Below are 22970 nucleotides of genomic sequence, written 5' to 3'. Positions count from 1 at the left end.
ATTGATATTTCTCTTGGCTATCTTGATTTTTCTCTTGGCTATCTTGATTCTACTTGCACTTCATCCAGCCTGGCAGTTGGCATGATGTAGTTTCATATAAGTTATATAAGCAGGGTAATAATATACATCCTTGACATACTCCTTTCCCAGTTTGGAACCAGTCTGTTGTTCCATGTCCAGTTCTAACTGTTGCTTCTTGACCTGCATACAGATTTCTCAGGAGGCAGGTAAGGCAGTCTGGTATTCACATCTCTTGAAGAATTTTCCAGTGTGTTGTGATCTACAAAGCCAAAAGCTTGACTGTAATTTGAACATTATTTGGCACTGCCCTTCTTTGGGATTGAAAAGAAAACTGATCTTTTCCATTCCGCTGGCCACTGCTGAGTTTTCCAAATTTCATGGACCTACATTCCAGATTCCTGTGTATTATTGCTCTTTACAGAATTGGACTTTACTTCCATCACCAGTCAGATCCACAACTGGGCATTGTTTTCACTTTGATTCCATCTCTTCATTCTTTCTGGAGTCATTTCTCCACTTTTCTCCAGTAGAATATTGGGCACCTACTAATGAAACTGATCACATGGACCACAGCCTTGTCTAACTCAATGATGCTATGAGCCATGCCATGTAGGGCCACCCAAGACGGATGGGTCATAGTGGCAAGTTCTGACAAAATGAGGTCCACTGGAGTAGGGAATGGCAAATAACTTCAGTATTCTTGCTTTGAGAACCCCATGAACAGTACGAAAAGGTAAAAGATTACTGCCAATCATAAAACAACAACTACAACAATCAGAAGTTAATGATTTTAGTGCTTTTCTATGTATGGGAGGATGTAAGAATCTAAGGTCATAGAAATTCTTCCTTAGACATGCATTTTAACTGTCTAGGAGCCCTGTATATCCAAAACAGAATGCTTCCTCTTTTTCCATTCTAAATTTCTCTTAAGGAACACTTCAGTTGAGATTGCAGTGGGTTGCAACCTAATCCTTATAGAACTGGAAGGCCAGGCAACATTCTATGTTTACATCATGTATTTATTTTAATCTACGTAATTTTTGCACATATATGGTGTCATATTTAGGTAATATGTTTAGCAAATTTCCATTATTGAAAAAAATTACATGAAGTCAGTATTGTCCCTATAAAAAGTAAAAACATATGGTCTCCCTATTAGGTATAGTGCTGATTGAGGAACCTGTGACATGCATTATGCTCTCTCAGGATTTAAATTATCAACCATTGTAAAATGTATACCTTTGGCAGATGCATTAACTCTTTCCAGACTATAATACCTTGGGGTTCTGTTTTGTAGCACTAAATAGAAACCAAACTAATTGAATGCACTTTAATGTAGCTTCCAATGCACTCACATGAACGTATGCTTGTTTGTGTATATGTGTGCATGTGTGTGTATATGTTACTTAGATCAAAAGAAAGAAAGTTTTTACCCAGAACTTTAAAATACTTAATTTCATTAGACTTCTGGGCTTCTGGCTGGAGATAATTTAAACACAGCCTAGGAGAATGCTAACTAGTATGAATTTTTAAATTAATTTAATTATTTTAATTGGAGGCTAATTACTTTGCAAAATTGTGGTGGTTTTTGCCATACATTGACATGAATCAGCCATGAGTGTACATGTGTCCCCCATCCTGAAACCCCCTCAATCCTCCCTCCCCATCCCATCCCTCTGAGTCATCCCAGTGTACCGGCCTTGAGTGCCCTGTCTGATGTGTCAAACCTGGACTGGCAATCTATTTCACATATGGTAATATACATGTTTCAATGCTATCCTCTAAAGTCATCTCAGCCTCGCCTTCTCCCACAGAGTACAAAAGACTGTTCATTACATCTGTGTCTCTTTTGCTGTCTTGCATACAGAGTCATTGTTACCATCTTTCTAAATTCCACATATATGCATTAATATACTGTATTGGTATTTTTCTTTCTGACTTACTTCACTATAATAGGCTCCAGTTTCATCCACCTCATTAGAACTGATTCAAATGCATTCTTTTTAATAGCTGAGTAATATTCCATTGTGTATATGTATCAGTGCTTTCTTATCCATTCATCTGCCAATGGACATCTAGGTTGCTTTCATGTCCTAGCTATTGTAAACAGTGCTGTGATGAATGTTGGGGTACATGTGTCTCTTTCAATTCTGGTTTCCTCGGTGTGTATGAACAGCAGTGGGATTGCTAGGTCGTATGGCAGTTCTATTTCCAGTTTTTTAAGGAATCTCCACACTGTTCTCCATAGTGGCTGTACTAGCTTGCATTCCCACCAACAGTGTAAGAGAGTTCCCTTTTCTCCACACCCTCTCCAGCGTTTATTGTTTATAGACTTTTTGGTAGCAGCCATTCTGATGGGCATGAGATGGTACCACATTGTGGTTTTGATTTGCATTTCTCTGATAATGAGTGACATTGAGCATCTTTTCATGTGTTTGTTAGCCATTTGTATGTCTTCTTTGGAGAAATGTCTGTTTAGTTCTTTGGCCCATTTTTTGATTGGGTCATTTATTTTTCTGGTATTGAGCTGTGTGAGCTGCTTGTATATTTTTGAGATTCATTCTTTGTCAGTTGCTTTGTTTGCTATTATTTTCTCCCATTCTGAAGGCTGTTTTTATACCTTGTCTTCTCCTCCTAGTTTCCTTCCTTGTGCAAAAGCTTTCAAGTTTAATTAGGTCCCTTTTGCTTATTTTTGCTATTATTTCCATTACTCTGGGAGGTGGGTCATAGAGGATCCTGCTGTGATTTATGTCAGAATGTGTTTTGCCTATGTTTTCCTCTAGGAGTTTTATAGTTTCTGGTCTTATATTTAGATCTTTAATCTATTTTGAGTTTATTTTTGTGTATGGTGTTAGAAAGTGTTCTAGTTTCATTCTTTCACAAGTGGTTGACTAGTTTTCCCAGCACCACTTGTGAAAGAGATTGATTTTTCTCCATTTTATATCCTTGCCTCCTTTGTCAAAGCTAAGGTGTCCATAGGTGCGTGGATTTATTTCTGGGCTTTCTATTTTGTTCCATTGATCTATATTTCTGTCTTTGTGCCAGTACCATACTGTCTTGATGACTGTAGCTTTGTAATATAGCCTTAAGTCAGGCAGGTTGATTTCTTCAGTTCCATTCTTCTTTCTCAAGTTGGTTTGGCTATTCAAGACTTTTTGTATTTCCAAACAAATTTTGAAATTATCTGTTCTAGTTCTGTGAAAAATACCATTGGTAGCTTGATAGGGATTGCATTGAATCTATAGATTGCTTTCGGTTTTATACTCATTTTCACTATATCCATTCTTTCAATCCATGAACATAGTATATTTTTCATCTATTTGCATCATCTTTGATTTCTTTCACCAGTGTTTTATAGTTTTCTATATATAGGTCTTTTGTTTCTTTAGGTAGATTTATCCCTAAGTATTTTATTCTTTTCATTGCAATGGTAAATAGAATTGTTTATTTAATTTCTCTTTCTGTTTTCTCATTGTTAGTGTATAGGAGTTCAAGGGATTTCTGTGTGTTAATTTTACATCCTGCAACTTTACTATATTCACTGATTAGCTCTAGTAATTTTCTGGTGGAGTTTTTAGGGTTTTCTATGTAGAGGATCATGTCATCTGCAAACAGTGAGTTTTACATCTTCTTTACAAATCTGGATTCTTTTTATTTCTTTTTCTTCTTTGATTTCTGTGGCTAAAACTTCCAAAACTATGTTGAATAGTAGTGGTGAGAGTGGGCACCCTTGTCTTGTTCCTGACTTTAGGGGAAATGATTTCAATGTTTCACCATAGAGGATAATGTTTGCTGTGGGTTTATCATGTATGGCTTTTAATATGTTGAGGTACATTCTTTCTATGCCTGCTTCTGGAGGGTTTTTTTTTTTTTTATCATAAATGGATGTTGTATTTTGTTAAAGTATGAATTTTTAAAGGAGACTGAGGCTCTGTTATGCTTGTTTCAAAGGCCTGTTTAAAGACTGTATCTTGTGTTAATATAGACTTAATTTTAAGTTTACTCACAATGAATTAACTCCATTTATATATACTTTCTATATATTTATGGATGTAGGGCTTTTTTACGGTTGTGAAACTTTTCTCTGAGTTTCATGGGCCAGTCATGTAAGTTAAAAATTCATATCACAACTGACCCAAAAGAGCTCTAAGGCAGCCTAAAGTCACTATTTTCAGTGCACAAGGCTATTATTTGGGGGCAGAAGCAGGTAAAGAAACAGTTCTTTTCTCATTGTTGGAGTAATCTCAGAGTGAGGGCTAAAAAATAGTTAGCTCTTTCTCTTTCTTCCACTTCTTTGACTCACTTATTCCATGGATAGGTGATCACTGTTCATCAGATCTTAAATTCTCGATGCTTTTACTTATCTTTACTCCTGATCAAAAAGTAAGCCAAAGGAAAATGTGGATATAGTAAATCTTTAAACAAAAAAATAATCAAATTTCCTTTCAGAATATTTTCCCTTCTACCAATGTTTCATTAAAGCTGCTGATGTTTGACAACAAATTGATGAGTTTGAATATCAAATTTTATTTTTCACTATTATTCACCTTAGGAGGGCATAAATATCCCAACAGGCAAGCGGTAAGGATAGAGAAGTAAAGGATCCTACATAATCAATGCATAGGTTCTGATTGGGAGACCTCTATGCCTTATTATTGTTCAGATTATTTCTGATTTGGGCTTGATGCTCTTTCAAGATAGATATATTATGATGCCTTTAAAGTATAAGGTCACAGCAAAGGGATTGCAGACTTCAACAGGAAGGAATCAATGTTTCACTTTGGTTCTTAGCATAAAAATGCACTCAGTAGTACTCATTAGATATCATTATTCATTTAGCCACTCAATGAAAAATTACCAAATTCCAATATGTGCCTGGAATTGTTCTGTATTCTAACGATACAGGGGCTTTTGAGACTAAGTCTTGCCTTATTGATCTTAAATTAGAGAAGGGAGAGAAGGCAGATAATAAACAAGTAAATAAGATAATATTATGTTAAATTCTGTAAGTACAATAAACAGAGTGATATAGTAGTGACTTAGAGTGGGGTAACATTAGATAGGAAAGTTAGAGATGACTTTTTGAAGATTTGATATGTAAATTGAGACTGACGTGTAAGTTGAGAAAAACCCTTCCATACAAAGGTCAGGGAAAGAACTTTCTAAGCAGAGAGAAGAACAAACACAAAAACCGTAAGGGAAAAACAGGCTCGATGTGCCCAAAAAGAGAAAGTTAACATGGTTGAATTGTTGATGAGGTAAGCACATCATATTGGGCTTTGTAGGATATGGTGAGATATTTAATTTTGTTATCGGTTCAGTGAAAAGTCACACTGGAAAACTTTCTTCATGAGAATGATTCTGAATGCTGTGCAGAGAATGTTTTGGAGGGGTCCACAACTGGAAGAAAGAAGAATAGTTCAAAATCTGACTGAAGTCCAAGAGAGAGCTAATGATTTCTTGAACTAGGGTGGTAACAGTGGAGATAAAAAGAAGTGATCTATTTTACAAGTATAACAACCAAAATTTACTGATAGATTGTATATGGAGAGGGAGGTAAAGAGGAAAATGAAACATGAATTCACAGATTTTGATTTAAGCAACTGGGTGAATGAGGATTATTGGAGGAAAAGCAGGGTATTTTTTCAATGAAGGGATCACATTTTTGGTTTTGACATGATTAGTTGGATATGTCTATTAGACTTCTAAGAAGAGGTCTTGAGTAGGCAGTTGGATAAATGAATTTAGATCTCAGTAGACAAGTACAGACTAGAGATATAAATTTGATAGTAACCAAGATATGGCTCCTATTTAAAGTCATGTTACTAGACTTATAGACAGAGTATAGATATTGAGTAAAAAAGTCAGTAACAAGCCCTCAGGTGTTCTAACATTTAGAGGTCAAGTTGCAAAGGAGAAGCTGGGCTGGCAAAATGGTCTGGGATAGATCATATAGAGCAATAGGAAAAAAGCCAGGACAGTGTGATATCAAGGAAGCAAAGAGAGAAAAGAAAGTATTTCAAGAATCAGGGAATAACTCATTATATTAAATGATACTGAGAGATAAAATCAGATGAACACAGAGAAATAAGATTGGATTTGGCGATATGAGGTGGTTGGTAATCTTGACAAGAGCAGTTTCAGCAGAGTGGTGTGGACAGAAGAAAGACTGACATGGACTGAAAAATGAAAGAGAGGTGAGGGAATGGTTACAATTAGGGTGACAAATTTTCTGAGATGCTTTACAGTGATAAGAAGCAGAAAAATGAGGCAGTATATAGAAAATGATGTGGAGTTAAGAGAGTTTTGTATAATGCAAACCTGGGTGATAATAGGAATGATCCAGTTGAGAGGTGAAAAAGTGATACTGTAGGATAATAATAATAGTATGACCAAAAAAAAAAAAAAAAAGCCACAGGAGGGCAAGAAGAGGGATCCTGAGCATATTTGCAAGAGTTATTCTTTGATATAAGAAGAGACACTTCATACAGAAGAAGGTGGGATGATAAATTTGGTGATTGGAAAATGAAATAGTTGTTAGCGAAATAAAATGTGAGGTCATTAACTAGAAATAAAGAACATGGAAGAGAAGTTGGAAATTTGTGGAGAGATGAGATGGTTAAATAGTTGTCTCAGAGAATAAGAGAATAAATTAGGGAATTGTAGGATTGCTCGCCAGTGCTATTGGGCTCTTTGGAGATTTTTAATCATACATTTTAAAATCTGATATTTATCTGAGAAACTAAAATCCAGCCCTCTACTGGTGCAGTCCACTCCTGGTTCCAAATATTGCTGCCCTAGAAAGAGCCTTGATCTGTAACAACTGGGAAAAAACTTTAATGGCATTGGAGAGGAGAATTAATATGACAACTGCCTCTGTCAATACATGAGGCACCTAGTCAGGCTGTCCCAAATAGATTAGATAGAACTGTGTGTCTTCCTACACACAAATTTTCTCTTTGGAATGTCATCAGGGAGTTCCAGAGACTTCTCTTGATTTCTTTAATTTTCTCAACACTCAGATGATGTTTTGCTCTTTGATCATAGATTTAAATGAAAATCTGCTCACTTTTCTACATTTACTAATGTTTCCCTCCACATGGCTTTTTCTTTGTCTTTTGAAGTTGTCAAGGTGGACTATGGCTTAATGCTTTGGTTCCACAATGGCTTAATTTGGAATATATCAGTCCCACACTCTCACAAGGTCAACCTCGTTGTGAGTTCTGAGAAACAGAATCAATGATTGTGCCTATGTAATACCAAACGGGGTATTTCAAGGTTTTCCAAAGCAAGATATGAAAGAGGAATTTATTTTGATATAGAAAATGGAAGCTGTATTGACTGTATTTCTGAAAACAGGTTGGAGGCTCAGCTTTTCGGTCCAACAACTTGTGACTTCAAGGTAGGGTGATGAGGATAGTCTCACCTTCTGTTGGTTGTTCCAATGTAAACATGGTTACCCCTGTCATTCTATTTATAAGTGTTTTGGTTTGGGCAATAAATTAGTCAGTCTACCTGAAGAGGCTGATACAGTCACTGATTCTAGAGAGAAATGTCTTCATAGCTAGCTGTTATTCTTCTTTCTGGACCCCCATGGGCTCATAAGAGTAGAGTGTCATACTACAATCACGTAACCATCACCACTACCTCTAGTATCTGATCTTTAAAAAAGGTCACTATGTCAATCTGACCCCACCTTCTAGTCAGTTCAGTTCAGTTCAGTCACTCAGTCATGTCTGACTCTTTGTGACACCATGGACTACAGCACACCAGGCCTCCCTGTCCATCACCAACTCCCGGAGTTTACTCAAACTCATGTCCACTGAGTTGGTGATGCCATCTAACCATCTAATCCTCTGTCGTCCCCTTCTCCTCCTTCTTTCAATCTTTCCTAGCATCAGGGTCTTTTTTTTATTATAAATTTATTTATTTCAATTGGAGGCTAATTACTTTACAATATTGTATTGGTTTTGCCATACATTTTCAAATGAGTCAGTCCTTCACATCAGGTGGACAAAGTATTGGAGTTTCAGCCTCAACATCAGTCCTTCCAATGAACACTCAGGACTGATTTCCTTTAGGATGGACTGGTTGGATCTCCTTGCAGTTCAAGGGACTTTCAAAAGTCTTCTCCAACACCAAATTTCAAAAGTTCTCTATTCCTTAGGTTCTGCCTGAAACACTTTTCTACATCTATCTAGTTGAATCAAGGCCCAGGTCTGGGTTAATGAGTTTAAATAGGCCAAAAATGGACAAGTGGGAAGTACAGAACATCCCTCCATGTGCTGAGACTTACTTACTGCTTCCTATGGGATTCTTTTCCCCAAATATATCTACATTGCTAAAGCTAGAAAATCTGGTTTGTGATCCTCATATCCAAAATTTTAGATAGGTCTCATTAAATTGCATCAGACATGCTAGTCTCTCTTGCCTGCTAGAGAAAAAGTCCTGGACCAATGGAATTAAGTCCATGGATGGAAAAGGTAGCCCCTTTAAGAAATTATGCACAGAATAGTCAGGAGCCTGTGATTCTGTCTACTATGACATCAGGCAGCAAAGACAAGAAGGACTGGCTATAGACAAAAGAGAAGCTTTCTTGCCAAGCTTCACTGAAATCACATTTTCAAGAGTCATGGTTTTCTTTTTGTGTTTTGTGGTGGCCTTTTATTTCATTTTAAAGAAGATTGCAAAAACAAAGCAGAAGAGGAAAGCCCAAAGACAGAAGAAAAATATTTAAACAACGGAGGAAAAATACTGGGTCTGTTTCATTCTTCCTGTTTTTATCAGTTTCTCTTTCCAGATGATGCCTAACCTTTATCTTATGTCTAATATTATTACCAAACCAAGGTTCCCCCCTCTCCAGAGTGGTTGTGGATTGACATGAACTGAAACTTAGGGATGAGTTTTGGTATATATTTCACATCCAACTTAATCTTCTGTTAATCAGAAAGTACAGTGAATTATTTTACAGTCTGTATCAAATTTCGCCATGTCAAAATACCTCTGTCAAAGTAGCTATGTTAAAATATTCTTGATTTCTGTATGGCTCATCAGAATGGCTATGTCACAATGTTATGAACCCACTCATAACTTGCATGGCTATAAGAATAGGCTCTGAGTAGATCTGGTCTGCACCCACTTATATGCCTCATGTCTGTGTTATAAGGTCAATTTCAAAGTCCATTATTACTAGAATTTACTCTTTGCTTATGCACTTACTGAAACTATGGTCTTTAAGAACAAAGTTTTTATCAGTTAAGGTTTATATGTATTAGCTTCCCTCCAAAACTCTGTTGTATAGTGTATCTGTTTAATGCTGCAACTCTCTATATTCAGCCTCAGTATTCTGTAAGTTATTTTTTGTCAACTTTGTTTTCTCTGGGAATAAGCATTTTTTCACACTATAACAATGGGAAGGGGAGTTTATATTTAATTATTTTGGCTGGAAGGTTCACTCACTTCTTACAGTAACAGCTGAAATGAATCTTCCATTTGCATTTCCCCTTCTATAAGCCATTCTATATCATAGAAAGATAGATAAATGTAAATAGATGACATAGATACAAAGACCTGTTAAGTTACTACCATAATACCCAAACATTTGCCTTTTAAAAATATATTTGTTTATTTGTCATCATTTAGGGGCAGGCCTAGAGATATCTTGATATTTACATACTTAGCATGTGGTATCAATATATGTCACCTTCCCTGGTAGCTCATTGGTAAAGAATCTGCCTGCCAAGCAGGAGACGCAGATTTTATCCCTTGGTCAGGAAGACCCCTTGGAGAAGGAAATGGAAACCCACTCCAGTATTCTTGCCTGAAGAATTCCATGGACAGAGGAGCCTGCCAGGCTACAGTCCACAGGAGTCAAAAAAGAGTCAGACACAACTTAGTGACTAAACAACAACAATCAATATGGGTCATTGTATTTCAAATCTCCTTAAAATCATGGCTGAACCTTTCCTTTTGCACTTAAAAAAATCTATGTACAGAATCCCTGGAGCTCATCCCTTCAAAGTGTCTTTCCTAGAAGTCCTGTATCTCCACCACAACAGCTCTCTGGAAGAAATTACAAGTAAGCAATCCCTTAAAAGGAAAATTAAAGCTTGTAAATACTGTGAGGGCTTGGGGAGAAAGCAGAATCTTACTTGGAAATAATTTTAGTAGAAACTTTTATGTATTTATTTCTCAGTAGGAGGTGGGGTTGCAGAGAGGGAGGGGCATTGTCAGAGATAACAATATTTCTAACTATGAATATATACATAATTTTTTCATGCCAGAAGATGACTCTATTTCCTGAGTAAAAAAGCACTGACCTAAATTAATCTGTAATATTTTTAAAATTGTATTTCTTTCATTTATCTAAGTATCCTAGTGATTTCTTAGATACTCTTAGACACAGTAAATAGTCCCTAACTAAAACCTTAGTTTTAGTGAGGAGTAGAATAAAAGGAGAATGATTTCTTTGTTTTCTGAAAGATGCCATTATATTAATATATCTGTCATCTAATGTGCTTTCTGGATGATTTCATTTATTTGCTTCCTAGAGAATATATGATAACAGTCTAGGTGTGTTTGATATTTTTTTAATATCCTAAAATATTTCATGTTTAATTTTTCATTTAGCATTATGACTCATGAACCCAAAGAGGACAATCCTTATATCTACCTGTCTTTTAACTGGGATGGCTTCCTGGGAACAGCTAAACCTGAAGCAAACTATGGGGGCAAGTATTCCTTGGCAATGCACATGAAGGCACTTTTTGTGTGTATCATGTATTTCGTTTTCTATATATAATTATTATCACAATTCATATAAAAGTATTATAATGAATACTAAGGCTTTGCTATAGCAAAATTATATGACAGAATCAGTTAAGATAAAGATACAGAAAGTTTAGCTTATAACTAATACAATTATGTAAAGTTTAAAAATAAAATAAAATTTAAAAAAAAAAAAAAAAAAGACTGTCACCATTATTTCATTTTGTAAAATGGGATTAGGAAATATGAGTCCAAGGTATAGTATATGTAAGACTTCATATGAATTAATATGCTATATATATAGCTTAAATTTGCAATATTTAGAAAGGAGATTTGGGATCAAAGGAAGACTGGTTAAATTTCATAAGACTAACTCAGAGGTCAGATTGATATTATGATAATCATTAAATTATCAAAGTGCTGCACTCAATATGCCAGCAAGTTTGGAAAACTCAGCAGTAGCCACAGGATTGGAAAAGGTCAGTTTTCACTCCAATCCCAAAGAAAGGCAATGCCAAAGAATGTTCAAAACTACTGCACAATTGCACTCATCTCACATGCTAGTAAAGTAATGCTCAAAATTCTCCAAGCCAGACTTCAGCAATACATGAACCGTGAACTTCCAGATGTTCAAGCTGGTTTTAGAAAAGGCAGAGGAACCAGAGCTCAAATTGCCAACATCCTCTGGATCATCGAAAAAGCAAGAGAGTTCCAGAAAAACATCTATTTCTGCTTTATTGACTATGCCAAAGCCTTTGACTGTGTGGATCACAATAAACTGCGGAAATTTCTGAAAGAGATGGGAATACCAGACCACCTGACCTGCCTCTTGAGAAAATTATATGCAGGTCAGGAAGTAACAGTTAGAACTGGACATGGAAGACCAGGTAACCTATATGCAGGTCAGGAAGCAACAGTTAGAAATGGACATGGAACAACAGACTGGTTCCAAATAGGAAAAGGAGTATGCCAAGGCTGTATATTGTCGCCTTGCTTATTTAACTTATATGCAGAGTACATCATGAGAAATGCTGGGCTGGAAGAAGCACAAGCTGGATCAAGATTGCCAGGAGAAATATCAATAACCTCAGATATGCAGATGACATCACTCTTATGGCAGAAAGTAAAGAGGAACTAAAAAGCCTCTTGAAGAAAGTGAAAGTGGACAGTGAAAAAGTTGGTTTAAAGCTCAATATTCAGAAAACGAAGATCATGGCATCTGGTCCCATCACTTCATGGGAAATAGATGGGGAAACAGTGGAAACAGTGTCAGACTTTATTTTGGGGGGCTCCAAAATCACTGCAGATGGTAACTGCAGCCAAGAAATTAAAAGGCGCTTACTCCTTAGAAGAAAAGTTATGACCAACCTAGATAGCATATTGAAAAGCAGAGACATTACTTTGCCAACAAAGGTCCGTCTAGTCAAGGCTATGGTTTTTCCATTGATCATGTATGGATGTGAGAGTTAGACTGTGAAGAAAGCTGAGAGCCGAAGAATTGATGCTTTTGAACTGTGGTGTTGGAGAAGACTCTTGAGAGTTCCCTGGACTGCAAGGAGATCCAACCAGTCCATTCTGAAGGAGATCAGCCCTGGGATTTCTTTGGAAGGAATGATGCTGATGCTGAATCTCCAGTACTTTGGCCACCTCATGCGAAGAGTTGACTCATTGGAAAAGACTCTGATGCTGGGAGGGATTTGGGGGAGGAGGAGAAGGGGACAACAGAGGATGAGATGGCTGGATGGCATCACTGACTTGATGGACGTGAGTCTGAGTGAACTCCGGGAGTTGGTGATGGACAGGGAGGCCTGGCATGCTGCAATTCATGCCGTCACAAAGAGTCAGACAAGACTGAGTGACTGAACTGAACTGAACAAGACAACTGCTATTTGTGTTTAAGTGTACATAATACATTAAATAGCACATTGCTCAAGCTACTGCTGAATACTAGCTAACTGCTGATCTCTAGTTACATGTTAACAACTAATATGAGGTGCAAACTGTTTCTTTGTATGTGTTTAAAATCAGAAATCAAAAAAGATGAAACATTATCACCTGAAAGTTATCTTTATGAATGTTCTTGACAAATGCAATGAATCATATAAAACTGAAACTAATACACCAAAAATGAATATCTAATGTTTGTTGACATATTGAAGTGTTGCTTTTTGTGGGGGGAAGGTCATTTTTAGTTTAATAACCACTGACAAAATGACCTCCCCCAAGAAACCCACAATGGGGAGAGTGATATCACCAAGATGGCAACATATGTCATTCTTGACTTCACTCCTCCTCAGAAGAAGAGCTAACATCTATTTAAGAATATGGCACAACTGAGAGAATTCTAGAAATAGGGGTGAGATTAGAGCATCCCCTGCACCAGAGAGACCAAGAGATACTGCATTAGAAGGATAAGAGGATCTGCTCCACATTGACTGCATTGTCCCTCCTATTGCCAGTATAGCACCACTCAGAGAGGTCTCTGTTTCCTCCAGTGGAAAAGGAGAGCCCAGTGGGTCAACCAACCTCCTAAGCTTCACGGGTTGCTTTGTGATAGCCCCTACTCTGGTATCACCACATGGGGATTTCAGGGGGACTTGCAGGGTTCAACCACTGGGAATCTGACTGTTATGGAGTGGAGGGAAGGGGCTTTCAACAAGGATCTTGGCAGACCAATTTCATAGCTGCAGTGCCCAAGTAGAAATCCTAATTAAATGGCTTTGCTCATTTGCAGAACCGAATCAGTGGTGCACTTTGACCAGGCTTAAGTGAACTGCTCAGCAGTTCTCATCAGGATGTGGATATGCCTGATTTGGGTACTCAGATGAGGAGTATTTCTGGCCATAGAGCCTGGGCCAAGGAGTCTGAGGCAAGGAGCTGAGTCCACTGAGATCCATCCACTGGGGAGAGTGTCCCCCAACCCCATATGATCAGAGAGGCTGATGAGAGCACCTGGAAGCTGTGTAGCCTAGCAACACTCCAGCTGAGAGACATGCAGAGCTGACTGCTCCCAGAGTAAAGCCAGTGGGCTTGGAGGGTTTCCTTGCTAAGCCCAGGCTGGGAGATTAACTCATAGCCAGGGCTGAGGGTAACTCCCAGCCCCTCCAGTCCAGAAAGCCTGCTTGGAAAAAATGGGCACTGCCTACAGTGACTCTTCAGTGTCCCACTCAGGCAAGTGACCTGAAACATAGCCCAACCTACTATGGATCCAGAGCTCCATCTGACCAGAAAAGCTGGCAAGAACACCTAGAAACTGTGTAATCAGCAATGCTTGGACCAAGAGGTGGGCTTGCCCAGTCAAGGGAACTGAGACATATCCCCACCTACTGTGAAGAGTATCTCCCACCTCATCTGATCAGAAAGGCTAGCAAGAATATCTGGAAGTTGTGCAGCCCAGCAACACTCAAGGCAAGAAGCAGGCAGGCAGAGCTGATAGTTTGCACAGCAAAGCCAATGAACCTGTTTGGCCAGAGAACTTGGAGTATGGGTTGGCTTAAGACAACAAACAAAGAGCTTTACTACCTTTAGAACTGCATCTGTCACTGCACCCAAGCAGGGAAACTAATTCATGGCCCTGCTCATTGCTGAATACAGCCTCTATCTTGCCTGAGCAGGGAACCTAACCAGAGCACACAGGAAACTGCATAGGCCACCCAACACCCCTGATTAGAGTGGCACTTGAACAGAGAGCACAACCCATATCTTTCCCTATTTTCAGAAAAAACAAAAACAAACAAACAAAAAAAAACTGGTGTTCTCACCTGACCAAGGAATTCAGTGCACACTATTGCCTGATTTGGGGTCCCAAACAATAAAGCCATACAGGCACTTGATACCCTACCAGGGAGGAAAACTAATTCATGTGTCCATCTACTATAGAATATAGTACCCAGTCTCAGTCATCTAGTAAGCCTGACCAGAGAATCCAGGAAAGTACAGCACCATCTAACTGCCTTACTTGTGTAAAGAACCAAGCTAACAGTGCTATCTGCATGTTCTCAGTCAGTGGCACACCTCCCCATCCCCAAACTCAGAGCTTGAATACTTGCCTCCCTCCACCCTCAACATAATAGCAGACCCCACTTGCCTAAGGACATTACCAACAGATATGCCTAGAAACCCAAACTGAGTTGACTGGTGAAGATCCGCCTCTGCCTAAATGTGCACTAAATGTGCCTCAGTGTGCAGATATCAATATAAGAAATCAAGGATAACAAAAAAACAAATAAATATAACATCAACAAGGGAAACTAATAAAGCTCCAAGAACTGACCCTAACAAAATGGAAATCTGCAAATTGTCACACAAAGAATGAAGAACAATCCTCTTAAGGAAATCTAGCAAAATAAAAGAACACAACATAGACAACTAAATGGGATTAGGAAAACTGCTTTTGTGGATGGATGGATGGATGGAGGTCAGGTCTGCAGCCAGAGGAAGATGTTGTTCTGTGGAAAGGCTGCTCCACAAGAAAGTGAGGAAAGTGAAGTCGTGTCTGACTCTTTGCGACCCCTGGACTGTAGCCCTACCAGGCTCCTTGGTCCATGGGATTTTCCAGGCAAGAGTACTGGAGTGGGTTGCATTTTCCTTCTCCAGGAGATCTTCCCAACCCAGGGATTGAACCTGGGTCTCCCGCATTGTAGGCAGATGCTTTACCATCTGAGCCACCAGGGAAGTCCACAGGAGGACACCTAGATATCAGAAAAAGCTAGAGCTGAAAAGTACCCTGCAGGTCATCTAGTCTAACCCTCTCATTTTACAGTGAGAAGCCTAAAATTCTAGGAGGAATAGGGCTCTCCAGGATTTAATTATTGGCAGAGCAGGGAAATTCCAGGTTTCTTAAGTCTTGCTTGACTTTTTTCTATCATTAACTTTGGTGAGTGCAAGGCTATCTTGGGGAAGACAAGCAGCTCTGCCCATGTTATATAGCATATATCCAAAGCATATGCATAGATATATTCAAGTGTTGTAATTGTTATAAGACCTTAATACTTTGGCCACCTGATGAGAAGAGCTGACTCATTGGAAAAGACCCTGTTGCTGGGAAAAAATTGAGGGAAATAGGAGAAGAGGGCAACAAAGGATGAGATGGTTGGATGGCACCACTAACTCAATGGACATGAGTTGAGCAAACTCCAGGAACTTCCAACTCTGTCTACAACTTAAATAGTACTGTTTTTTCAGGGTTCCATCTTTCCGGTAAATTTCAAATCTAATTTCAACTCATAAAATTCTCTCTAGATCTAGACCAGTGATTCTAATACTCTATAGGATATTTGTACACTTATATTTCTAGCAGACTCCTTAAAGACCTATGATATTTTCTCTACACTCCACCCTACTCCTCTCCTATATTCTGTATTATAGTGAATGGTGCCACTGACCCAATCATCTAAGACTGGAGTCTGTGAACACAAGGAAGTTCTTTTCTCTCCTTTACTGCTCCCTTTAAGTCTAATCATGCATGAAGTAGTATGTTTTTCTTTTTTCCCTTAAATCTAGGGTGACCAACTCACTACAGTTTGCTTGGGAAGGTCTTGGTTTTAAAAGTGAAAGGCCCACATTCCTGGAACCCCTTCAGTTCTGGGACAACTCATTCCCTCTGTCACTGACTTACTTCAGGTCTTCAGCATGTCTCTTCTAAATTGTTGGTGGTGATTTAGTCACTATATCCAACTCTTGTGACCCCGTGGACTGTAGCCCACCAGGCTCCTCTGTCCATGGGATTTCCCAGGCAAGAATACTCCAGGGAATCTTCCTGACTCAGGGATCAAACCTACATCTCCTGCTTGGCAGGCAAATTCTTTACCACTGAGCCACCTCTTCTAAATTATGGCCAGCTAATTCCTTTGCCACCTCTGTCTCTATTTCAGGTTTACCTGTCACACTGTTGCCTAAGTTATCATCTTAAAACCAAATATGATCTTATTGTAATCTAGCTTAAAAGACCATGCTTGATCCTCATACAAATAGGTCAACGTTCCTCAAGTAAGCATTATATGAGGGATTTTATCCCCCCTCATCTCTCCAACTCTCTATCTCCATCTCTTGCTGATCTTAGTCTTCCACTCTATGTTCCAGCCATACCAAATGTATGGTTTCCCAAGTACATGGTTCCCAAGCAATTATGGTTTCTATGTCTGCAAAACTCCCAGTCATCCTAGTATATACTTTGGGTATCACATTCATGAAGCCTTTCCCAAACCTTTAAGCAGAGGTAGTGCTCTATTCTCTGCCCTCCCAACAGTACTATTACTGTCTTCATTCTTATACTAAGGTATCATGTTATAAATATTTGTCTTCCTTTCTATAGTATATGTGTCTTCCACTTGATTTTTAATTCATCCAGATCAGCAACCATCACTTATTCATTATTGTATTCTGAGTGCCAAGCAGAATGCTTGCTACAGAGTGATGGTCAACATGTGTGTATGTGTGTATTTTTATCTTTGAACCATTCTCTTAAAAATGGGGAAGGTGATTAGTATAATGGTTTCCAACAAAAATAGAGACCCCTCAAAATAAAGGCCTACATCATTCATTCCTTTCTCAGATCTGTTTTAAAATAGTATTTCTAAATGCTCATGAACATGTTTTTCAAGGTCTCTGCAATATAAAAGGGTATCTGTGAGTAGAGATTTTTAACTGTTAAAAAGTAACATTAACATGTTGAGAAAGTGAGGTTTCAGTATGACCCCTATCATAAAACAATTTTATAGCACTGACAAAAGTCTGGGTTACTATGACATAAACAATGTTGTTACATTAATAATAACATATGATTTGGAAACACTAGTGATGTAGCTTAATATTTGTCAATATGATTATACAACAAAAGTGAGATACTTCATAAAAGCAACAAATTTAATTAACAGTTATATAGTACTAACATTCATCCCTGCAAGATTAGAGTGTGGACTTTGATACTGTAATTTCAGGGGAAAAAAAAAAAGAGCTGTCTGTTTTTCTTAGGTAAATTTGCTCTTGTAATATTAAATTCTTACTTTACTGTGGAGATTCTGGATTGCACTGTATCTAAACTTGTCTAGGGAAACTGTACTAAAAGTACAGTATTTAATGGTTATTTAAAGTCAGCCAACAATTCATTTGCTAAAAAATTTTGTGAGTTGTTTTAAATAATTAATTTTTTAATGGTGATTAAACAAATTCCTAAAATGATTCAGATATTGTATGTCCAATTTTCTAGTATATGAATATATCTAAACAAGAATAGAGATTTTATTAAGTATCATTTAATTATGTTTGATATTTTTAACTCCCTTGCAGAGTTTGTCCATCCCAGGAGGTCCAAAATCAAGCTACATTCAAAGAGAGAGACAATAAATTGGACATCCAAGCTCTGAGGATTCAGAAGTCCCTTATAGGATAGGACACATGCTATAAGATGAAACCCAACTATTAAGTTTCCTGCAGAAAAAAATTATATAAAATCATCTGATCAACCTCAAAGCGTACTTGGAATATTTTTATAAAGCTATGGGTGTGAGTTTCCTATGCTATAAATTATCCTTTACCTTTCTTTCTCTTTTAATGCCATTAATTCTTATCTCTAAAATTTTTTAACTTTTCCTTCCCCCCACCCCTCTCTATGACCACAGAGCAAAACTTTCATTTTCGATTACCAACTTCATTAATTCACCAGGGATGGCAAATACTTGTTATCTCCAAAATTTAGCGTAACATTTGCTTACTGATTTATGACATGTATCTTTATAACATGCTCAGTGAAATGCACAGAAGGTTGGCTGCAAATTGCCTACAGAGAACATTGAATACATTTTAGTTCCTAGATAAGCATATAGAATTTCATCAAAGCATGTAAAATTAATTTTATTTGAAATGTGTGGCTTGATTATAAATTAGTCTCTTAAAATAAACTGCTGCTGCTAAGTCACTTCAGTGGTGTCCAACTCTGTGCGACCCCATAGACAGCAGCCCGTTAGGCTCCTCTGTCCATGGGATTCTCCAGGCAAGAACACTGGAGTGGGTTGCCATTTCCTTCTCCAATGCATGAAAGTGAAAAGTGAAAAGTGAAAGTGAAGTCGCTCAGTCGTGTCCGACTCTTCGGGACCCCATGGACTGCAGCCCACCAGGCTCCTCCGTCCATGGGATTTTCCAGGCAAGAGTACTGGAGTGGGGTGCCACTGAGAATTACTAAATAATTTCTGTAAATGAGTGGTGTTGAACCCAAGATCTGGGTTCTTCCTTACCCTTTTCCTTTCTTCCATTATTCCTACTTCTCTTCCTTTATCCCTCCTTTATTTATTTTTTATGAATTTTTATTGGAGTATCTTGCTTAGTTGTTCAGTCATATCCAACTCTTTACGACCCCATGGACTGTAGCCCTCTGAAATCCTCTGTCCATGGAAATTTTCAGGCAAGAAAACTGGAGTGGTTGCCATTCCCTTCTCCAAGGCAACTTCCTGACCCAGGGATCAACCCACGTTTCCTTCATTGGCAGATGTATTCTTTACTACTGAGCCACCAGGGAAGCCCTTATTATAGTTGCTTTCCAATGTTGTGTTAGTTTCTGCTGTACAGCAAAGTGAATCAGCTGTACTCATACAATACAGCCCCTCTTTTTTGGATTTCCTTCCCATTTAAGTCACCACAAAGCATTGAGTAGTTTCCTGTGCTATACAGTAGGTTTTCATTGGTTATCTATGTTATACATAGTAGCGTATACCTGTCAATCCCAATCTCCCAATCCAGCACACCCCTCCCCATCCCTGCTTGGTATCCATACATTTGTTCTCTGTCTGTGTTTCTATTTCTGTTTTGCAAATAAGATCATCAATATCTTTTCTCTATATTTCACATATATGTGTTAATGTATGATATTTGTTTTTCTCTTTCAGACTTACTTCTTTGTATGACAGTCTGTAAGTCCATCTACATCTTTACAAATCACCCAATTTCATTCTTTTTTATGGCTGAGTAATATTCCATTGTATATATGTACCACATCTTCTTTGTCCATTCTTCTGTTGATGGATATTTAGGTTGCTTCCATGTCCTGGTTATTGTAAATAGTGTTGCAATGAACACAGGGGTGCATGTATATATTTTTTTATTTTTAAAAATTATTTATTTTCATTTTTGACTGTATTGGATCTTTGTTGCTGCCTGTGGGCTTTCTCTAGTTTCGGCAAGTCAGGGGTACAATTTAGTTGCAGTGTGTGGGGTTTCTCATTGCAGAGGCTTCTCTTGTTGTGGGGCATGGGATCTAGGCACATGACCTTCAGTAGTTGCAGTTGATAGGCTTAGTTATCCCAACAATATGTGGAATCTTCCTGGACCAGGGATAGAACCTGTGTTGCCTGCACTGGCAGGCAAATTCTTAACCACTGGACCAACAGAGAAGTCCTGTATGTATTTTTGTGAATTATGTTTTTCTCTGGGTATGTGCCCGGTAGGGGGATTGCTATGTCACATGGTATTCCATTTTTAGTTTTATGAGGAACTCCTATAATGTTTTCTACTGTTGCTTTATCAATTTACACTCCCATTAACAGTGCAAGAGGGTTCCCTTTTCTCCACACCTTCTCCAGCATTTACTGTTTGTAGATTTTTTTTTGATGATAGCCATTCTGACTGATGTGAAGTGGTACTTCATTGTAGTTTTGATTTGCATTTCTCTAATAATTAGTGATGTTGAGCATCTTTCCATGTGTTTATTGGCCATTTCAATGTCTCCCCTCCCTTCTTTAAAGGCACTTATTTCACACCAGTTGCGTGCTAAGCACTGGTTAGTTGCAAAGATACAAAGATGAATCTGAGATAGTCCTTGGAACTCAGATTAATAGAAAAGACAGAGACAAAAGCCACTTATTTTTATCCAACGTGATTAGTACAATGATAAAAATGTATACAAGAAAGTAGGAACCCAAAGAACAATTAACCAATAAACCATTAGGGAGAAGTGTGATAATACTGTTGAGAGTTAGCTTTATAAAGTGAGCTTGGGAGAGAGTTTTTAAGACAGAGGAAAAGCAAAAAGTGGAGAAGTGAAAACCAACATGGAGTACGCAGGAAACTTCCACATACTGCTGGTGTGTAAAAGTGACCAAGGGCATAAGAGATGAGGCTGGGGAGGTAGCCAAAAATTACATCACGGAGACTTTCATATGCCTTGTTAAGGAGTTTAGACTAAATTTTACTGGTTATGGGGATACTTTGAAGGATTTAAAATAATCATGAGTGAAAGTTGCTCAGTCATATCCGACTCTTTGCGATCCCATGGACTACACAGATCATTAAATTCTCTAGGCCAGAATACTGGAGTGGGTAGCCTTCCTTTTCTCCAGGGGATCTTCCCAACCCAGGGATTAAACCCAGGTCTCCCACATTGCAGGAAAATTCTTTACCAGCTGAGCCACAAGGGAAGCCCTTAAATAATCAAAATCAGATTTAATGTTTAGATTGATCACTCTGATGGTTACGTGCAAGATGGATTTAAATGAGACAAGATGAGAGGCAAAACAACCAGTTAGAAGGTAGAGATGAGAAATCCTATCACTCGAGCAGTGAGAGAAAAAGATTGAGAGGAAAGGAAGTTTGAAGCAAATTCTAACAAGTAAACTAACAGGACCTGGAGGCTCATGAGATGTTACAGATGGGAGGAAGAAATTATTATGGTTGAAAAGATATTGGCAGTATTCACGGAGGTAGGTTGTTAACAGATTAACAGGCCAATGAGCAGACTGGGTGAGGGGAAAGAGAATGAAAGAGCTGGGAGGAAAGGGGCAGATTAATGCCACTGGTTTACATGACCAGACTCAACTGGGCACATTAACACTGTCCAGCCATTTGAACGCAAGACAGGTCGCTCTCAAACTCCCCACAGTGATTATTTTATGCCTTTCCTTGAACTCTGACCCACCCCCACACTCATAATCCCATTCTCAGGAAATGACCTCAACTTGTAATGTTTTTTCCAAACTTTAAACTTTCTCTCTCTCTCTCTCTCTCTCTTTTTTTTTTTTTTTGTATTGGGGTATAGCTGATTAACAATGTTGTAATTCAAAAAATAAATAGAAACCATGAGATTGGAACTCCCAAACCAACAAATACTCCTACATCCACCCTCTTCTTTCAAAGCATCTCACATCTCATCTAAGGGAAATAACTTTTACTCTGACAGATCCTATCCTCCCCAGCCTTTACTTGGACCTTGCTGCATTAATTATCTTCCTTTTATCCTGGGTATCTTCAATCTCTCTCTCTCTAGTGGCTCCATTTAATGAGCTTAAATACACACTAAACTTTTTAAAAAGCCATGAAAATCCATCTGTGAAAGCCATGAAAAATGTGTCTCATAGACCTCTAACCAAGGGTCCATATTACTATGTTCTGAAATCCATTCCTACATTTTGCCTGGAGACTATGCTTCCCCCACACTACCCTAGCTTATGCCAGAGACAAAGAAGAATGCTACTGTGAATTCATTTCTGAAAGTCATGGGACTACTCTGATGACTGACTTTGGCTTAAGCACTCCCTAATGGCTTTGTTGAACCTCCTTAGACTAAATAGCAGTCCAAGACATTTTCTCCCAACTTTCCTCCCCTCTCTCCTTCAGTTCAGTTCAGTCGCTCAGTTGTGTCCGACTCTTTGCGACCCCATGAGTCGCAGCACGTCAGGCCTCACTGTCCAACACCAACTCCCGGAGTTCACTCGGACTCACCTCCATCGAGTCAGTGATGCCATCCAGCCATCTCATCCTCTGGCGTCCCCTTCTCCTCCTGCCCCCAACCCCTCCCAGCATCAGAGTCTTTTCCAATGAGTCAACTCTTCGCATGAGGTAGCCAAAGTACTGGAGTTTCAGCTTTAGCATCATTCCCTCCAAAGAAATCCCAGGGCTGATCTCCTTCAGAATGGACTGGTTGGATCTCCTTGCAGTCCAAGGGACTCTCAAGAGTCTTCTCCAACACCACAGTTTAAAAGCATCAATTTTTCGGCACTCAGCCTTCTTCACAGTCCAACTCTCACATCCATACATGACCACAGGAAAAACCATAGCCTTGACAAGATGGACCTTTGTTGGCAAAGTAATGTCTCTGCTTTCGAATATGCTATCTAGTTTGGTCATAACTTTCCTTCCAAGGAGTAAGCGTCTTTTAATTTCATGGCTGCAATCACCATCTGCAGTGATTTTGGAGC

The 22970-nt window shown here is 38.5% G+C and overlaps 1 protein-coding gene and 1 non-coding gene across 2 annotated transcripts in view; one reads left to right on the top strand and one right to left on the bottom strand.

The window, feature by feature from the left end:
- Positions 1-10972, top strand: part of APOOL (apolipoprotein O like) — a 217660-nt gene extending 206688 nt beyond the window's left edge. Inside the window, exons 10-11 of the mRNA XM_059883312.1 lie at positions 10017-10099; positions 10651-10972. Of these exons, the coding sequence (XP_059739295.1) occupies positions 10017-10054 (38 nt within the window). The 3' untranslated portion in view covers positions 10055-10099; positions 10651-10972. The remainder of the gene's footprint in view (positions 1-10016; positions 10100-10650) is intronic.
- A 4418-nt stretch (positions 10973-15390) lies between these two features.
- Positions 15391-15462, bottom strand: TRNAC-ACA (transfer RNA cysteine (anticodon ACA)). Its single transcript has one exon. It is a non-coding gene; the product is annotated as a tRNA-Cys (tRNA).
- Positions 15463-22970: the final 7508 nt, after the last annotated feature.

This window comes from Bos taurus, chromosome X, assembly GCF_002263795.3.
Source record: "Bos taurus isolate L1 Dominette 01449 registration number 42190680 breed Hereford chromosome X, ARS-UCD2.0, whole genome shotgun sequence".
Lineage (NCBI taxonomy): Eukaryota > Metazoa > Chordata > Mammalia > Artiodactyla > Bovidae > Bos > Bos taurus.
This window is presented reverse-complemented; position numbering and strand designations above follow the sequence as displayed.